Genomic DNA, 19,380 nt, shown 5'->3' on the forward strand with positions numbered 1-19,380 from the left:
CTCACTGTTAAGTATAATGTTGGTTGTGGGTTTGTCATATATGGCCTTTATTATGTTGAGGTACTTGCCCTCTATACCCATTTTGTTGAGAGTTTTTATCATGAATGGATGTTGAATTTTGTGAAATGCTTTTTCAGCATCTATGGAGATGATCATGTGGTTTTGTCCTGCTTTTTATTGATGTGGTGGATGATGTTGATGGATTTTTGGATGTTGTAGCATCCTTGCATCCCTGGCATGAATCCCACTTGATCGTGATGGATAATGTTTTTGATGTATTTTTGAATTCAGTTTGCTAATATTTTGTTGAGTATTTTTGCATCTATGTTCATCAGGGATATTGGTCTGTAATTTTCTTTTATTGTGGTGTCTTTGCCTGGTTTTGGTATTAGAGTGATGCTGGCCTCATAGAATGAGTTTGGAAGTATTCCCTCCTCTTCTATTTTTTGGAAAACTTTAAGGAGAATGGGTATTAGTTCTTCACTAAATGTTTGATAAAATTCAATGGTGAAGCCATCTGGTCCCGGAGTTTGTTCCTTGGTAGTTTTTTGATTACTGTTTCAATTTCTTTGTTGGTAATTGGTCTATTCAGATATTCTGTTTCTTCCTGGGTCACCTTGGAAAGTTGTATTTTTGTAGGAAGTTGTCCATTTCTTCTAGGTTATTCAGTTTGTTACCATATAATTTTTCATAGTATTCTCTCATAATTCTTTGTATTTCTGTAGTGGTCATGCAACCTTTCCAATCTGTCATGAGATGATCTCTTCTACTTTCTGAGTCTGTGATTCTGTGAGTCTTCCCATGGAGCCAACTGGTGCCTTGTACTCAAAAGTCAGTGGGCCGTGACCTAAAAAGAGATGATGCATCCCTGAGAAGTGGTAGCACAGAGACACAAAGGCCCCATTAAAGAACACGGGTTTTCTTACGGCCCTGGTGGTGAGAGTGGACAAGCCCATCAGCAAAAGCTGGGAAGAGGGAGGCCTCTCTGGAGGTTGTCGGGGCTCTGAAATACTTGGAGTGCCTTAATCAGGGTCTCCTAACACAGGGCAGCAGAAGGCCAGGGGTCTGTGGACACCATGCAGTGACAAGGATCTGCTTAGATGTCTCCCCAGCTTCACACACTGCACTGAAGCCCACTGCTGAGAGACCCCTACAGACCCCAGCTCCCATGATGGACCCAGTCACCTATGCAGGTGGGAAGAGAGAGAAGGAAAGAAGGATTTTCCAACTTGAGGAAAGAGCTTATATTAGTTGCTAGTTGAAATCCTGCTGCTGCTAAGACGCCTAGAATTGTCAGGTTTAGTAGCTGGGAATCACCACTGAGACTTCAATGCTGGTGAAACTGCAGGAGACTGGCCCCTGGGGACTGCGGTTCTTTCCTCCCTGTCATCCCTACTAGTCTGTGAAGTCCACCAGGAAGGGTGCCCTTCGTTCTCATGCACAGCTGCAGCCCCACACCCACCTCAGTAGCTGGCCCTCAGCGATTACTTGTTGAATGAATTCATAAAGTGTAAAAGTTATTTCAGTTATCACTACTCACCTCATTTTAAAGTTCAAGCTTTGACATTTTAAATTCCTGGATGCTGTCCCCTGACCTCACTGATCCTTAGGTCCCTGACCCAGTCCTACCCCCTAAGGTTGTTGCTAGCATGACTGAGAGGATGCATGTGACATTTTGCAAACTCTGAGGACAGTGCCATGCAAGGCAAGAGGCAGTACAGGGCCATGAAAGGGGGGCCCAGCGGTGGAACTTTCCTGAACCTGCTCTTGACATACTTTAAAAGTCCCCCTCCTTACAGAGTCCTGGTACCACTGGAGTCGTTTCCCAGCCTCCTCCATCCCTGCCAGCTGGGCCATCTCTCCTGTCTTCAGAATTCAGACTTGCTCTCCATCTGCTCCCTTGAATGGATAGTTCAAACTGTCCTCTGCTCCTTTTCCTCCATACACCAGCTGCCCAGCTCACCCCTGTAGCCAACCCTGGCCCTGGAACCCCAAATTGAAAAGTGCCTCTAACTGCCTTGAGGAGTACCTTAAAGTTAATAATCCAATCAGAGGCATAGGTTTTAAAAGTCACAGATTTGTTCCTCTCATGTCTGTTTTAGATTTGGAAATGAAGAAATTGAGATTATATTCTCAGGCTTGGAGAACAGCTAGAGGCTTCAAGGCCTCAGTCTGTGCTACTGTGGTCTGGGGCCACAGAGTGGGCCAAGAGTGGGCCAAGGCTGGGCTCGGTCATATGCCACAGTGACATTTGGTGAGAGGCGCCCCCTGCTCCCCACCTGCATCTTGGCATGTTCTGTCTTGGTTATGTAACTGGTGTACTTATAGTGCCAACTAGCACATGAGGTCCCCTGAGTTTTCATTGTTTTTACTAAACTTCCCTTTAGTTATTTTTGTTTTCTTTACCTTAATTATAAGGAGAAAGATCCTTTAGCTACATTTGAGAACCAAAGGTGTCAGGCTAAATGCATGTTTTTGATAAGCTGACATGGCCACTAGGTCTATTTTTTATGATGTGGTCTATTATTTATTATTATTTACTTGTTATTTTATAACGAGGTCCATTATTTTATGAGGTGAACACCTCAAATCCAAATTTAAGGAAGTGGAAATAACATCAAATGAAGAGTATATTTCACCCCTTCCCCAGTGAGCTGTACCTCAATGGCAGTTACTTGCAATGCTCTGGAGCTCTGGCTCTGCTCAGAGCCATCGCAGTATGTGGAGACGCAGGGCAAAGATGGGCCGGCCACACCCTCGCTTGACACCAGGAATCCCGCCCAGCTACTCCAAGGTAAGCACTGGGGAACTTGGCCCTGAACTTGGTTGGGGCCACCTGAAAGAAGGGACGTGCTTTGTGATTAAAGGTGACTTTCCCAGTGGTCAGTGGAGATTCTTTCTCCTAAGTGTGTGGGGGAGCAGAATAACAGGCCCCCAAAGATGTCTGTGTCCTAATCTTCAGAACCTATGGCTATGGGACCTCACATGGCAAAAGGCCTTTGCAGATCTGGATAAATGAAGGATCCTGAGCTGAAGGAAGTATCCTGGATTATCCAGTTGGTCCAGTAAAATCACAAACATCTTTATAAGAGGGAGGCAGGGAGAAGGAGATGGGACAGTGGCGGGAGAGGTTGGAGTGAGGTGAGGAGAGGGCCCTGGGCCAAGGAATGTAGGCGGCCCATGGCAGCTAGGAAGGGCAAAAAAGAATTCCTCCCCGGAACCTCCAGAGGGAAGCAGCTCTGCCCCTGCTTTGGCTTTGTTCGTAAGACCCATTTCAGACTTCTGACCTCCAGAACTGTAAAACAATAAACCTGAATTGCTTTAAGCCACTAAGTTTGTGGTCATTTGTTACAGCAGCGATAGGAAAACAGTACAGCATCTAATCAGAACTTGTTCGGTTAAAAGTGAAAGCAACCCAGACAGAATGAAGGTGAACAGGAGTTTGGTGGCTCACAGAACTGGGACGTGCACAGGTGGGGCTGTCGTCAGAGAGCACTGAATTCAGGGAGCAAACTGTCATCAGGAGACCCAGTGTGCGCTGCTCTTTACTTCCCTGCTGCGGGTTGGTCTTCTCTCCCAGGGCAGACTTCCACCAGGCAGTGACAGCAGCTGACATGCCTGCGAGCGTGGTCGTCACCGCTGGTGGAAGTGTGAGCCTCTTTCTCCCAGTGACTGTGGGTCAGACGCCCTAGGAAGGCTCTAACTGGCCCTCCCTGGGGCACACATCTAGGCCTTGAACCAATCCCTAAGGCCCAGGCACTGGTAAAGCATAACTGGCCAGGACTGATGGCACCCCTGGGTGAGGGGTGGAGCACTGGATGGGTGGTCCTACCAGAATCCCACAGTTTGGACAGGGAAATGGCAGTCCCCCAAAGAAGCAGGCAGATGAAGAGAACAGATGCAGGACACACAAGAAGAGCAGCTGCTCACTCCCCTGTGGAGGGTTTATCATTTGTTCTCATAGATCCCAAGAACATCTGTTCATGACACATTTCAAAGCAGGCTACTTTCAAACCTTAGTACAGTAAGCTATAGCAAGTGGCTAATCCAACAGGCTTAGAGTCAGACCTGTGTTCAAATTCTACCTCAGCTGTGAATGACTTTGGGCAAATTATCAAACCAAGCTAATTTCAGCTTCTCTCCAAAATGATAACTACCCCATAGGGTTTACTTAGGATAAAATGACACAATGTAAAGCAGTTAGCACAAGGCCCTGTACACAGTAAGTACTTGAGGGATATTAATGATCATCATCACCATCATCATTAGAGCAAAAACAGCCTCTTCCCAGGAGAGTAAAATCTTGAAGCAGTCTGGTGAACACACTCACTCCACCTGCTGGAAAAATGAAGGTAAATGGCTGGAGTCCAATGATAACTACAGTCAACAGTATTATACTGTAATATTTGAAAGCTGCTAAGGAAGTAGATCTCATTACAAGAAAAAAATGAGACTATGTATGGTGATGGATGTTAACTAGACTTATCATATTGATAATTTTACAATATATACATATATAAAGTCATTATGGTGTACACCTGAAAACTAATATAACATTATTTGTCAATTATATATCAATTTAAAAAAATTACTCAGACTTGCCGTATTAAAAAAAAGGAGCTGAAGTCGATTCTGCTTTGTAGAAATAAGTGCAAAGAACTTGTATCTAATAGAGATTCACAAATACAATGGTTTTCCCCATTAAGGAACTTTCATGATGTCAGAATTATATAAGCTATTTGTTGAATTTGATAATTCAGTCAGCTCAATACATATGCAAAAAGAAGCTAGAAAATAATATTTGCTCTCAAATATTACTTTCCCTCTGCTATTTTTATTAACATTCCTATAAAAAGCCAGAGTCCTGTTTATAGCAGTCCTGTAGTATAACTTTGGGATCTAAATCAGTGAATCTGTGATTAAAAAAAAAATCGTTGAAAATATAAAAGCACCATCTCAAGGGACTGGTGTGTGGCAGGCAGAGACAGGTGTGAGAAGTGTGTGATTGGAAAGGTAAAGATGTGACAAGAATATGGGCAAGAAATGAGGAGATCTCTAATTCCACTTGTTGCAAGTGGTTTCTGCTGAAAGAGCAGTTCAGCTTTCACCCTGAAGGGGTCCAGATCTGTTTTCCTGGACAGCCAGAAAAGCCAGGGTCAGAGCTGAGCCCAGAGCGCGAGCCGGCCCTACAGGTCTTCACAGCAGCCCTGGACAGCGGAGGCTGCCCCAGCTGGGCAGGGCCTGTGGTCAGGGGTCCACACACAGGTGTCTTTTAAGTTCCTCCCATTTCTCAGGCTGTCAGCAATGACAACAGCAAAGCCCACCACAAGTACATTTCTAGGCCCTTCTCTCCCCTAAGGCTATGACTGTCTCTGACACGCACATACACTTGAACCTTGATATTTGCCACATTCACCTGGTACATCTTAGCCATTCTGCATTCTTTTGGGTTACTGTATTCGTCTGCTCAGGCTGCCGTAACAAAATAACGTAGGCTGGGTGGCTTAAACAACAAATTAATTTTCTCACAGTTCTGGAGGTTAAAAGTCCCAGATCAAAGTGCCAGCTGACCTGGTTCCTGGTAAAGCACTCTTCCTGGTTTGCGGATGGCTGCCCTCTTGCCATGTCCTCACATGGCCTTTGCTAGGTGTGTGCAGGCACATAGAGAAGGAGAGAGAGCCCTCTGGTATCTTTCTGATAAGGATGCTAATCTTATCAGGTCAGGGCCCCACCCTTATGACCTCTTTTAACCTGAATTACTTCCTTAGGAGCTGCATCTCCAAATACATCCACACTGGGGGCTCACCGTATGAACTGGGGGATGGGAGGGGGTCAGGGACACAGACCTTCAGTCCATAATAGCAGCATGCATGCTAGTCCAGAGTAAAAGTGCTTTCTCTTTCAGAGCAGGATCCACAGACCTCTGCTCTGGCAACTTAGTTTCCTCATCTTGATTTCACTTTTTGCTGGCAGGAGTAGCCATAAGTGAAAACAGGGGCGTATAAGGCAAGAAAGGTGATTATGGTATGTTACCAGTCTTCTCCTGGCCACAGAGAAGTGTGGGACCCAGGTTCTGCCACCCTAAGACATGATTGTTGAGATGAGGAACCTAAAGAAGAATTTGCTCATGTTTTAGGTTGTCTGGGATTTTCCAGTGGATGATAGTGGGTATCAAATTGCTTGGAATTTACATTCCATTTGATACATTTAAAAGAAGGGTATAACAGATATTACTTAAAAATGTCAGTATGTGCCATATGCTAGAAATCTTATTCTTTGAAATTTTATAATTTAGGATGAACAAGTTTAGATGCCAACGTAAAAGTATATAAGATAATACATAGCTTTTCAGACGTTATGAGAGTGACAGTGTTTTGAGGCCACTGCTTTGTAAGGCCCAGATGTCTGATTTTTCTCTCCTGTTCTGTGAGCTCTGCCCAGGCCTCCCAGTAAATCCCCTGCCGGCCAGAGTCAGGCACTGCGGCTTTCTGTAACAAGTGCATCCCAACCCAACGAGTTTTCTTCTTGCAGTAACATGTAAAATGCAGTCTTAGTAATGATGCTCCTACCTTCCTTCATCAGCTTCCTTCATCAGATGTGTGCATGACCACTTGTGTCTCTCCTAATACATACCAAGTACTCTTCCTGGTGCTTGGGTTATGTTAGTGCACAGAACAAAGATGCCCACCTGTGAGGAAGAGGCTGGGAATGCAGCGTGCATGCGTGTGCATGGATGTGTGTGCGCAAGTGTGTGTGTGCGGCAGTGGGGGGAACCAGACAGCTTTTTAAAGGCACGATACATATACAAGTGCTATAGTTTGTTAGGTAACTGCTATGGAGAAAGAAAGGGTCAAACAAGTTTGGGAGTCTGGGAAAGGAAGATGGATGGGGTATGATTTTGAATAGCTAGTTGAGGAAAGGTGGCATTCTCATATGGATCCAGGAACTCAAGGATAAATGGGGAGAGCATTCCAGGTGGAGGCAACAGCCAGCCCCAAGGCCCCAAGGAACAGTGGGGTAACTCGGTGAAAGCAGGGGGCAGGGGTTCAAGGGCTTTTTTATCAAGGAAGGAGCAGAGGAGTTAGGACTTAGGACTGGTTCTGAGAAGGACCTCTTAATCTTTGTGGCAGACAAACTGGGAGAGCACAGGGGGGCATGCTGGCTTGGGGGAGGCTGTTGTCATCCAGGTGAGAGGTGGTGGTGAGAGATGAGACTAGGCTTGTGGCAGAGGAGGTCAGGTTCCACATCTACACCATTTCATGGATGGGATGTGGAGTGCAAGAGAAAGAAGAAGGGCCCAGAATGACTCCAGACAATACTATACTAATACGTGTTTTGTTAAACATGCCAAAAATGTGTTCCTCTCTATTACATGCTGACTAACTCCAGAGATCTGGAGCCATGTTTACAGAGGCAGCTGTGGAATGTAAAGAAGAATTTACACAAGGCCTTGTGGGATAATTTTGGGGGGCCCTACATCGTTTCATGGTCTCCTCAGGCATCAGAGGAAACATGAAAAAGGCCTGAATGGCTGTGAATGTGTTTTTGACAATGGGTTAGATTTTTCTCTTAGGAGAAATCTCTCTGCCCAAAGTGTACCTAAAATTAAGGCAATAACCAATATCGAAGAGTGTCAAAAACCCATTCATGCAACACTGAATGGGCTCTTCTTTTTTTAATCTTTTTTTTTCATGTAGCCAGCCAAAGGGGAAGGTCAACTCTGAACCAGATTACAGTAAAGTCACCTGGAGCTGTAACAGGGAAAGCTTCTGCAGGGAAGAAGAAGAGGAAAACAGGTACTTTTGTTGTTTCCACTATTCCTCCCACTGCCTTCATCTTGTGAGTCACTTCCTCTTTCACGCACTGCACATTCCCACTGCGGAAGTAATCGCCCCAACCGAAAAAGTCAAGTGGAAAAAGAGAAGATTCAGTGTTTTATGCTTCATTGAAACTAAAGACAGATTAGCAATATCCACCAGAGGAATTCGTTACTGGCACATTAAACAAGGCCAAAACACAATCATGGGGCCGAGGCTGGTTTGGGGCTATCTCTGTGTTAAACAGCTGAAGAACCGGAAACATTCAGCTTGGCAGCTTCTGTCCTACGCTCATTATAGGCACACCTGGTTTTATTGAGTTTCCCTTTATTGTGCTTTGCAGATATTGCATTTTTGTTTTGCTTTGTTTTGTTTTGTTTTATATTTATTTACTGATTTAAATTTTGTTATCATTAATCTACAATTACATAAAGAACATTATGTTTACTAGGGTCCCCCCTTCACCAAGTCTCCCCCACAAACCCCATTACAGTCACTGTCCATCAACGTAGTAAGATGTTGTAGAATCACTACTTGTCTTCTCTCAGCCCCTCCCCATTCCCCACCGCACATTATACATGCTAATCGTAATACCCCCTTTCTTCTTCCCCGCTGTTATCCCTCCCATCCCTCCCATTCTCCCCAGTCCCTTTCCCTTTGGTAACTGTTAGTCCATTCTTAGGTTCTGTGATTCTGCTACTGTTTTGTTCCATCAGTTTTTCTTTGTTCTTATACTCCACATATGAGTGAAATCATTTGGTATTTGTCTTTCTCCGCCTGGCTTATTTCACTGAGCATAATACCCTCTAGCTCCACCCATGTTGTTGCAAATGGTAGGATTTGTTTTCTTCTTATGGCTGAATAATATTCCATTGTGTATATTTACCACATCTTCTTTATCCATTCATCTACTGATGGACACTTAGGTTGCTTCCATTTCTTGGCTATTGTAAATAGTGCTGTGATAAAAATAGGGGTGCATCTGTCTTTTTCAAACTGGGCTGCTGCATTCTTCTAGGAATAGGGTAAATTCCTAGAAGTGGAATTCCTGGGTCAAATGGTATGTTTATTTTGAGCATTTTGAGGAACCTCCATACTGCTTTCCACAATGGTTGAACTAATTTAGATATTGCATTTTTTACAGATTAAAGGTTTTGTAGCCACCTCATGTCAAGCAGGTCTATTAGCACCATTTTTCCAACAGCATTTATTCACTTTGTGTTCCTGTGTCACATTTTGGCAATTCTCACAATATTTCAAACTTTTTCTTTGTTATCATATTTGCTATGGTGACCTGTGATCAGTGATTACAACTTGCTAAAGGTCAGATGATGGTGAGTATGTTTTAGCAATAAAATATTTTTAAATGACGGTGTATGTATTTTTAGACATAATGCTATTGCACACTTAATAGACCATAGTATAGAACAAATGTAACTTTTATATGCACTGGGAAGCTTAAAAATTCATTTGACTTGCTCTATTGGGATAATTTGTGTTATTGCAGTGGTCTAGATCCAAATATCTCCAAGGTGTGCCTGTACTAGAATCAGAGACTGAGCCCTTTAGAGGGAATTTTAGGAAATCACCAACTCTAAGACCTCTGAGCAGAATTGAGCTGAGTGAGAAACTAGCCATGTGTTTGTTTGTAGCTAAGTGTTAGGAGACTAAGATTCTCTTCCTGGCGTTTGCCCTGAAGCCTGGGTCTTGGCACTATTCTGCTGCAGGTCAGATGATTTGTGCTCTCAGTTTCCTAAATACCACTCCGGCGCTAACATTTTGACATTAGAAAGAGGTGGCACACAATGGTCACTGGATGTGTGTCATGAGCACCTTTGCAGAGGTTAACCTAAATTTGTGTTGTTTTCTTTTAGTCCATTTCATTTTTCAATTTTTTCCAGAGAGTTACTCTGTGAAAGGCCCTTGTAATGAAGCTCTTCCCCCTTTGTCTTTCTCTTCCTCCATTTTAATCTGTTCTCACTGGTCTTTTTCCTGTCCTTGGATTATCATCCTAGCTCCTCTGTGAAATCTCACTGAACTAGAGAAATACGAATTCATATGATCTGAACAGTCAAATGAAAACGGACAGTAAGAAAATTTATCAGACTCTGTCTCTGTTGTCTGATGCTAACGTGATCTTCTCACTGGATAGTGCTAGTAGAGTTTGAAAATATCTGCTAAACAGAAAAAAAGGAAGATGAACCATGCCAGGCTATCATTTGCTTTAGACAGTTGCCATTTGGGAGTATTTTCACCCAAAAATCCTTTCAGAGGTGTTGGCTGGGGACCGTGTGGGGACAAAGACAAGCAGCACCTCCAGGACAGGTGGCCCTGCGGAGGACAGGCCTCAATGGGGCTAGAGGGGAGGCCTGCTGGGTCGCCAAGTCCACTCTGCATCTAGACTGAACAGGGAGTGGCCACAAGGACAGAGACTACGTGTCATGCTGTGCAGGCTGCTCGACATTGCAGAAAGAGCAAAGGCAAAAATCTATCTGGGAACTTCAAGGGTTTTCAAGCCTGGAGAGAGGCTTTGACCTGATTTAAAACAAATTTTTTAAATTGATTGATGGCAAAGAAGCTTTTTTAAAACTTGCATAATACTTTATGTCTTTACATTTAACAAGCTAACTCTTCTACGTAAAAGCAGAGAATGAATGCCAAACCTCATTAGGTGAGTGTGAATGTGAGGGCCTGGGCCAATGTGACTCCACCCCTGCCTGCCACCCCCACCGAGGTCCCCTCTCCCCCACCCCCATGTAGGCCCTGTAGATGTTAAACCCCCACAGAAGATGGATAGTTTGAGGGAAAAGTAAAAAAGAGAGCAATACATTATTCACCCTGCAGCTTTTAAAGAATAGCTATGTTGAGGCCCAGGCCACAATGTTACCTTTCAGCTACTAAAATCTGGAACACATTCCAGACTTACCTCTTTGACTTTTGTGAACCATATAAATTCTCCCACCAGCCCCAGAGGAGTCTAGTATCTTACAGTGTTTCAGGGAAGAGGTTAGGGTCCTTCAGGTTGCCTATGGTCATTCTTTCAGTCAACATGGATGAAATAAAATGTTCTGGAAGCCACCTGGAGCTGCTGTGTGAGGGATATAGTCAGGGATATCCTGGGCCCTGCCCGAGGGCTTGCCTTCTGGTCACTGTAGCCGCCTCCACAGAAAATGGTTATCAAGTGCCAGCTTTGTGTGGGCACAAGGTATGTGCCCACCTTTTAGGGGCCCATTCATCTCCTAGGGCTGCCATACAAAGCAACACACGGGGTTGGCTTCAACAACAGAAATACATCATTCTGGAAATTCACTGTTCTGGACCCTAGAAGTCAAGATCAAGATGTTGACAGGGTTGGTTCCTTCTGGAGGGTGTGCAGGAGGAACTCTTCCCTGCCTCTTACTGCTCCTGGTGGTCTGCTGGCCATCTTTGGCACCCTTGGCTTCAGATGCCCCACCCCAGTCTCTGCCTTCATGTTCCATGGCATTCTCCCTGTGTGCAGGTCTGTGTCCAAACTTCCCCTTTTATTAGGACAACAGTGAGCTTAGATTAGGGCTCCTACTCCAGTCTGACCCCATTTTAAGGGATTACATCTACCATGACCCTATTTCCCAATAAGGTCCTATTTTGACTAATTGGGGGGTAAGACTTCAACATATGAATTTTGGGTGGAGATACAATTCAACTCCTACTAAAGGGACTTAGACATGAGATACAGACCTAGGAAACAGCCACACAAGGCAGCATCTGCCAAGAGCTGACCATGGACATGGGGCTCAGGGAAGGACATTCTCCTCCAGGATGGAACTGGGGGAAGGCTTGGTGAATGGACTGGGAAGTGACCTGATGTGGGAAAAGGACTTACATGAGGAAGAACTAAGGCCTTAACAATGCAAGCTACAAACCCACAAGTTTAGTTGAAACAGGAGGACGTGGGAGAGTGGACGATGGGTCATATTAAAGAGGCTTTTGCATGGCAGGCCAAGAGTTTGGGCTTAATCCGGGAGATGACCCTGGAGCCCTTAAAGTCTTTTGTCTCCCAAGGAATCCTGTGCCTCAAATCAATAAAAACAACTTTGTGTCTAGTTATGTATTTACAATATAGATTCTTGTCAGAGCAGACCATTTCCAGGCTTTCCAGAGTTCACAAAATAATTTGAACAACAGCTCCCCACGTTGAATAATCATTTTTGTAGTTGTGATGTGTTTGTTCATGTTTGTTTGTTCGGGATGAGTTTGGTCTTTGGTAAAGAACTCTACTTGTTGCAAAATAGAGGACCAGACTGAGCTGATTTGCATCAACCTCCTGGGTGAGGAGTCCATCTGGTTTACATTTGGTCCCGGTTGGAAACAGCCAAACTATTTTTCTGCTCATCCCTTTGCTGGCAGGAGGCTCTGGCCTGCTGCTTGGAAACTTGAACTCAACACTGTACCAGTTAAAGCCCTCATTCAGAAGACTGACACTATTATTTCTCTCCAAATGCACAAGTATAAAGAACTTGACAATTTTACATTTATAAGTTGATCCAAGGGGTAAAGGACTCCACTTGTATGCTTGCAGAAACTAGGCATCTGTCCAAGTCAGTCCTGCCTCAAAGCACCACTGAATGTGAAGAATCACTAATCAGTTGTTCTCAAACTCAAGTGACATCAGGGACATCTGGGGACTTGTTAAAACCAAAGTTGCTGGGTGCCGTGCCCCAAAGTTCTGAATTAGTAGGTCTGCGGGAAGGCTGGAGAACTTGCATTTCTATCCAGTTCCCAGGTGATGCTCATGCTGCCAGTCCCAGGGCCACACTTTGGGAACAACTGCTTTAAACTAGAAAGACAGTCAGATTGCCTACTCTAGATTTATTTTGCTCAGTGAAAAAAATCAGAGGGCAGAGTGAGGCTCTTATATGTCTCTTCTCTGCCATGGAAACCATAGAACAAACAGGGCCCAGGCCTATTCTGTTCCGGCTTCTCTGTCTCCTCAAGATCCAGTCTGGCCCACCTCTGAGCCCCATGGCTCTGTTCCAGGGGTCTACAGGAACTGGGCACTCTGGGCCTGGAGGAAGACCAACGTTCAAATGGGTAATGTCTGCCTTGGCCTATGCCTCGTCACAAGCCCATGAGGTCCATAAAGCTAAGGACTGAAAGTCACCAAAAGGTCATCAAGAACAGTCATCTGCCCTGAGCCCCCTTCATCTAGGCCTGCCATGTTATCCCAAGGCTCCAAACATTCCTAAAACACCCAGCAAGGACTCAGGTGTGTCCTGTCACCCGGGCCTGCTCTGCTGCCTAGCCTAAGCCCCACATCGTATTTCCGGATTGTTTTAATTCTCAAGGACTTAGGACTGGGAGGGCCAGTACATGACTTAGACAATCACAGGGCAAAATCCAACCATAAAATGATCAGTACCCAAGCTTGGGATTGGTCAGGCCTTTACTATAGTATCAATGCTGCCTGAGTGGCTAGTTCATTTCCCCAAATAAGGCCTTATTGTTTATATCATGGCCACAGTCCCTAGGAAAGCTAGTGGCATTATGGAATTCAAGGGTTCAAACCAAAGGTCAAGACGTAATCTTCAAAACAGCTTTATTAGTCCCAAAGCAGGAAGTTACTGGTTATAATCCTGAAATTATTTTACTTGGGATTTTATCCCAGAATGACAGCTAAACAATTGGAACCTTTGTGGACAGGTTCCAAGGTCCGAGGTGCCAATCATCCAACACTAATTAACACTTTACTTTCTTAAGTGCTGCAACCACACAAAAAGAATATGTTGTGGTTTATAATCCTCCAATAATTACACAGGAAATTACACATGCTCCTTGTTGGCAGAAAGAAGATATTTTTAACAAATAGATCAAACTAAAAGATCAAACTCAAGAAAAAGGTCTTACCAGAACCTGGCACCTACAGATGAACATTTAAGTGGTGGTTAAACAAAAAACAATCTGATGCCCACCAGAATGTGTGATGTCCACCTATTCTGGTGGTCCCAGAAGAGGCCAGAGAGCCTCTTCTGAAAATTTATACTTGTCTTTTGGACGCTGGTCCACACAGGAACCAGAGCTGTTTCTGGAAAGAATGAGGAGTGGTTTGTCAACTGAGGGAGGGAGGGCATTCTAGGCAAAGGGAACCACATGATCAAAGGCTCAGGAGGTGAAAGTGCTCAGCATGTGGAGGGTGTGACGCTCACCAAGGGGCGGCCACTGGGGGAGTGGCTGGAGGTGCAGCTGGAAAGGGCCGTGGACCCAGTGGCTAAAAGCCATGACTGCTATTAAGGAGTCACCTTCTCTTGAGGGAAAGGGGAGCCGGGATGCTTTTGAAGCAAGACAGTGACATAATGAGAATTGGATTTTTGAAAAGAGCCTCAGACAGCTTTCTAGAACATGTTTTAAAAAGAGGGACATCTGGGTGATGGGAGACTAATTTGGAGGCTTTTACAGTGGCTCAGGCAAGAGAGAATAAAGGGCAGAGCTGAGGCTGAAGTGATGGAAAGATAGGGTCTAGATATATTTACAAGAGAGAATTGACAGGCCCTAGTAGCTGGTTCAGTGAGGGTAGTAAGAAATATTCTGAAGTTGAGGGCAATCGGGGTATCTTGGCAATTAACCAGAGAGAAGATAGGAAGAACCACAAGGATGGGTGAGTCCACATTGGTTCTGTAGAGTGGCTTCCAGGGTAATATGCATACATACGTGTCTGATCATCAGGGAGGCAGTGACAGAAGGCAAGACATCTTACACATGGAGATTCTCCACCAGATCACAACTATTCCAGTGTTTCAGTGATTTATAAAACTGAGAAATGACACTGGGAAGCTGGGCAATGATATTTACTGTGTACTAATTAAGCACCCCTACAACTGTTACTTCATTTTGTTCCCCAGTCAATCTTCACAATGCATCTTGAAGATAAGTGTTATGATCCCTATTTCAGCAATGAGGAAATTTAGGTTCAGAGAAGTTAAGTGACTTTCTGGGAGTCGCACATTTTTCAAAGAGAGGTTTTAAACCCATTTCACTCATTTCACTACAACCCCCTGCCTCTTAGGAGAAACTGGCATTGTTATGGCAGCACTAAGTTCTCTGGTACAGAGGGGGTAAATTAAAGTGGTCATTGTTGGTGAGCTTGTTTTTGTTTTAAAGTAAAGAAATGTAAGATTAAATAAAAATCGGCCAGGGTGAATACAGCTATGGTGGATCAAGTATTACTAGGAGCTGAGTATGTGCTCACCCGTACTCCAAGGAATTTGCTTTCCACCCAGAGAAAAGAATTTGGTTCTGCTTGAACTTTGGTTAAAAGCCCAGAGCAGGAAATCCCTGTACTGAGCAGCATCTCCTTCCTATCCTCCACCAGGGCACTGTGACTCACTAGCGGTCTAAAGGCTGGAGTGTGCTTTGGACAAGCACTTTCCAAACTGGTTGCTTTTCATTGGCAAAGGTGACATTGTGACTGCTCTTACGACCAGCTGGGAGAGATTTGGATTGCCTTTCACATGGGGAAGCAAGTCGTACCAGGCCATCCTAGGCCTGGAACCTCCCTTACGCTCCAATAGCACACATTTGTGCCACGCTGGCTACCTTGGGCATGTAGACTGGCTGAGAACATTTCTTTCCTGCCACGCTGGGCAGCTGCGCAGGAATGTGGCCTTTGGCCTTTGGCCTTAGCCCCACTGGCCTCACGTTTCGTCACTGCTGCTTTGTGGCATGCCAGAAGGAGGCAAAAGGAAACAAGTACCACATGTAATCAGCATGCACATCATTAGGCATTCTGGGCATAACCTTAACTTTTCAAAGGCATATATATTCTTTGAATAGATTTCATAAATAGAAAAACCATATTATATTCTTGTTCATGAGTAGTCCCAAGGCATTAGCTATATTTGAAAAAACAATGAACAGTAATGTGAAATTTTCTACAATGTGATTATATTCTAGACTTTATTATTCATTGATTCACCCATTTATTCAATAGTTATTAAATACCTGCAATGTGGCAGACACTGTTCTAGTATACCAGCACTACTACATTTATAGCAGCTGTCATTTACTGTCATTCCCATGCCCTGGATGTGTAAGACAAGTGAGATTTGGACCAGTTAGGCTTATCCCAAGTAAACTAAATGATGGGCTAATTTTCATCCCTCCTGGTAATACTTGATCAACCACAGCTGTATGAAATAAATCCTATTTCATTCAACAATCCAGCAGATTATATTCGTATCCAAAGAAACCAACTGAATCTTTTTTTTAAAGCAAACTTCTCTTAAAAACTGGCAAACATTCTGGTCCAATGTCCAAATTTATCACCTTCCCCTAAAAAGTCACCTCTCTTTCATGACTTAAAAACATATTTGGTTCTCATCGGCTCTTCTTGGTTCCTTGCTCGTCCCACAGACCAGCTGGCATTCACTCCATGCTAGGTTCACAAGGGCAGCAAGTTTTGTCTCTTATCCCCTGTTGTATTCCCAGCACCTAGAACAATGCCTGCCACATAATAGGAGCTTAAAAGTATTTGTTGAAGGCTGAATGGATTCAAGTACAAGAATCCTGTCTAGTCCCGGAGTTAGGTTCTCAGTTTAGCACATTAGGCAAAATTAGTGTTTAGCTAAGGGATCCTTTAAAATTCCTTCAATTGCCAGTACAACACAACATATAGATATATTATCTCTTAGTCCAGATGCAGTTTCTTCCCTGGCTTTGGAACAGATCATTGTTTTTCAATTGAGCCCAAGATGAAGTTGTTGACTAGTGTTTAGTTTAGGGGGTCACTTTGCACACAAAGCATTTAACGTCAAACACCTGGAGGCCCCTGGGAAGTGACCTGGCTTTGGGACTGGAAATTCAGACTTCTCTCCTGAACACTTACTGAATGGATGAGCCAGCATTATGTCCATGGCTATTTCTCTTTCTCCATCCCCATCCTGCTTTTTCCTTTGCCAAACTCCTAAGCTTGAAGAGGCTGAAATTAAATGTGTACATGGTATCACCCCACAGCACTGACACTGACCTTCATGAAAGCTGGATCGACTGACAAGAAGGAACCAGACTCCAGGGCCGCTGCCCTCGGTCACGAAGTCTGTGAAGGCAGCATGGTTGTTTCACCTTCAAATCTGTCCTTCTAGAGCTCAAAAAATAAGATAACTTTACAGGCTCTTTTAAAGGGCTGAATTCCTGTATAAGGCCTATCACTTCTCTAGAATCAGTGGAAAACTCATTCATCTTTTACCCAGAAATTTCTAGAGAAATTGTTTTCCTGTTTAGCCACAGAAAAGGCAACAATATAAATCTTAAATGAGATTTCCTTTCATACAGAGCAATTTTGTTAAAAAGAATAAAGGATGTACTGAGTATTTTTTTTTTGAGAGGGCATCTCTCTTATTTATTGACCTATAGGGGACTCAATGCACAATCATTAATCAACCCCATGCCTAATTCTCAACAGTCTCCAATCTTCTGAAGCATAACGAACAAGTTTTTACATGGTGAACAAGTTCTTACATAGTGAATAAGTTCTTACATGTTGAACAGTGCAAGGTCAGTCATCATAGAAACTTTCGGTTTTGATCACGCATCATGAACTATAAACAGTCAGGTCAATTATGATTATTCGTTTGATTTTTATACTTGATTTATATGTGAATCCCACATTTTTCCCTTATTATTATTATTATTATTTTTAATAAAATGCTGAAGTGGTAGGTAGATGCAAGATAAAGGTAGAAAACATAGTTTAGTGCTGTAAGAGGGCAAATGTAGATGATCAGGTGTGTGCCTATAGACTAAGTATTAATCTAAGTTAGACAAGGGCAACAAAACATCCACGGATGCAGAAGATTTCTCTCAAAACAGTGGGGGGGTGAGGTTCTAAGCCTCACCTCTGTTGATCCCCAATTTCTCACCTGATGGCCCCCCTGCGACTGTGCCTGTCTTAGGTTGTTCCTCCCTTGAGGAATCTTACCCGTCTCTGGCTAACCAGCCGTCTTCCGGGGCCATACAGGCAAATGTAAAGTTGGCAAGTGAGAGAGAAGCAATATTGTTTGAAAAGATTAGCTTTTTACTTTTTTGCAGATTTATGCCCTGTGGCTTCTATGCCCAGCATTTGTCTTGAGGTATCTTTACCACTTGGAAGAATTATGATACTTGTGTACTGAGTATTTTTTAAAGGACTCTTAAATTACACTTATTTCCCTATTTGGCAGAATGTACCTACTCAACGCAAGTCAAAATAAGTACAATCTTAAAAATAAATTCAACTTATCTGGTGGTAAATGGGGCAATGACTGCCTAAAAATAATAAAATGCTCTAATTTTCTTGTAGGAATCAAGAAAAATTAAACATTTGACTGAAGCTAGTGAAATTATGTTTGGCAGATAATGGCATAGATGGAAAAGGAAAAGAAGGAGAAAATGGTTTGCTGGAATTCACACAGATTTTAACATGGTGAGTAGAAAATTAAGAGATTTTATTTGTTCACCTTCCAAAACTCGGTGCTTGGGTTAAATCATGGGGAAAATGATTTCACTGCAGCTTGTTAACCATGCCACGTGACTTTTTTCACCTGAGAGGGAAGGACTGACCTATCTTGGTCTTTACACATGATTTTAGAGAAGGCCTGGGAGTACAAAAATGGAATGGCAGACAGTGGGTATGTGTACCCACAAAAAGGTCTCACAGGCCTCACTAGAAGCCCCATCTTAAGAAGTTATCAAATGAGAAACGACAGGAGGTATGGCCTCCAGATTCTTCTTCCCAAAAGTCAGGAGATCATATAAGGTGTAAGCCATGTGACCTGACAGAGATGGGCAGCCTACACAAGACTGGTCACTCTTTTGTGTTTCATGACAAAGTTGTCTCAACCTTCTTAGTCAGAAAGACGGAGCTATTATCAAAAACTTTTGAAAAACAGACTTTCTTTGCTATGTGTATCTTGACAACCTTGGACATCCCCCCGTTCAGCTCTTCTGGATCCACACACCCACAGGGCCAAGCCACAAGTCAGCATTTGCAGTGCTGTAAGAAAGCTTGCTGGATAAAGAGGGCTCCAGGCTATACAGTCCTAGGATATCAGTACGCAGAGCACCCGGGGGCAACCAAGGGCACAGATCGCAGCCAACATTTGAGGCTTGAGGCCTTGATTGATGGTTATTTATTATTTTAGAAGATAAAGATTCCTTTTCAGATATACCTTACTTCCTTATTCAGGAAGGCTGGGAAGATTCCAGCTTGGATAGCTTTGTTGCTGTTTTTATAATAAATATATAAATAAATTTCATTGCATAGTCCTTTTAATATATTAGTAGATCTTTCATATATTCATAGTGCTCTGCATTATCCTTTTAGTATATTGCTAACATTTTGTTAAGGATTTTGCATCTATGCTCATGAAGGATATTTGTTCATACTTCTCTTGTAATGTCTTTTTTTTTTCTATTTTGCTATCATTAATGTACAATTACATGAACAATATTTTGGTTACTAGACTCCCCCTATTATCAAGTCCCCACCACATACCCCTTTACAGTCACTGTCCATCAGCATAGTAAGATGCTGTAGAATCACCACTTATCTTCC

At 43.4% G+C, this 19,380-nt stretch overlaps 1 protein-coding gene across 1 annotated transcript in view; it reads left to right on the forward strand.

Moving 5' to 3' along the window:
- The window catches only part of LOC118970027 (uncharacterized), a 56,358-nt gene that overhangs the window by 21,036 nt on the left and 15,942 nt on the right, over positions 1-19,380 (forward strand). The window contains exons 5-7 of the mRNA XM_073230488.1: positions 2,651-2,794; positions 7,698-7,796; positions 18,180-18,249. Of these exons, the coding sequence (XP_073086589.1) occupies positions 2,651-2,794; positions 7,698-7,796; positions 18,180-18,249 (313 nt within the window). The remainder of the gene's footprint in view (positions 1-2,650; positions 2,795-7,697; positions 7,797-18,179; positions 18,250-19,380) is intronic.

This window comes from Manis javanica, chromosome 3 (genome assembly GCF_040802235.1).
Source record: "Manis javanica isolate MJ-LG chromosome 3, MJ_LKY, whole genome shotgun sequence".
NCBI lineage: Eukaryota > Metazoa > Chordata > Mammalia > Pholidota > Manidae > Manis > Manis javanica.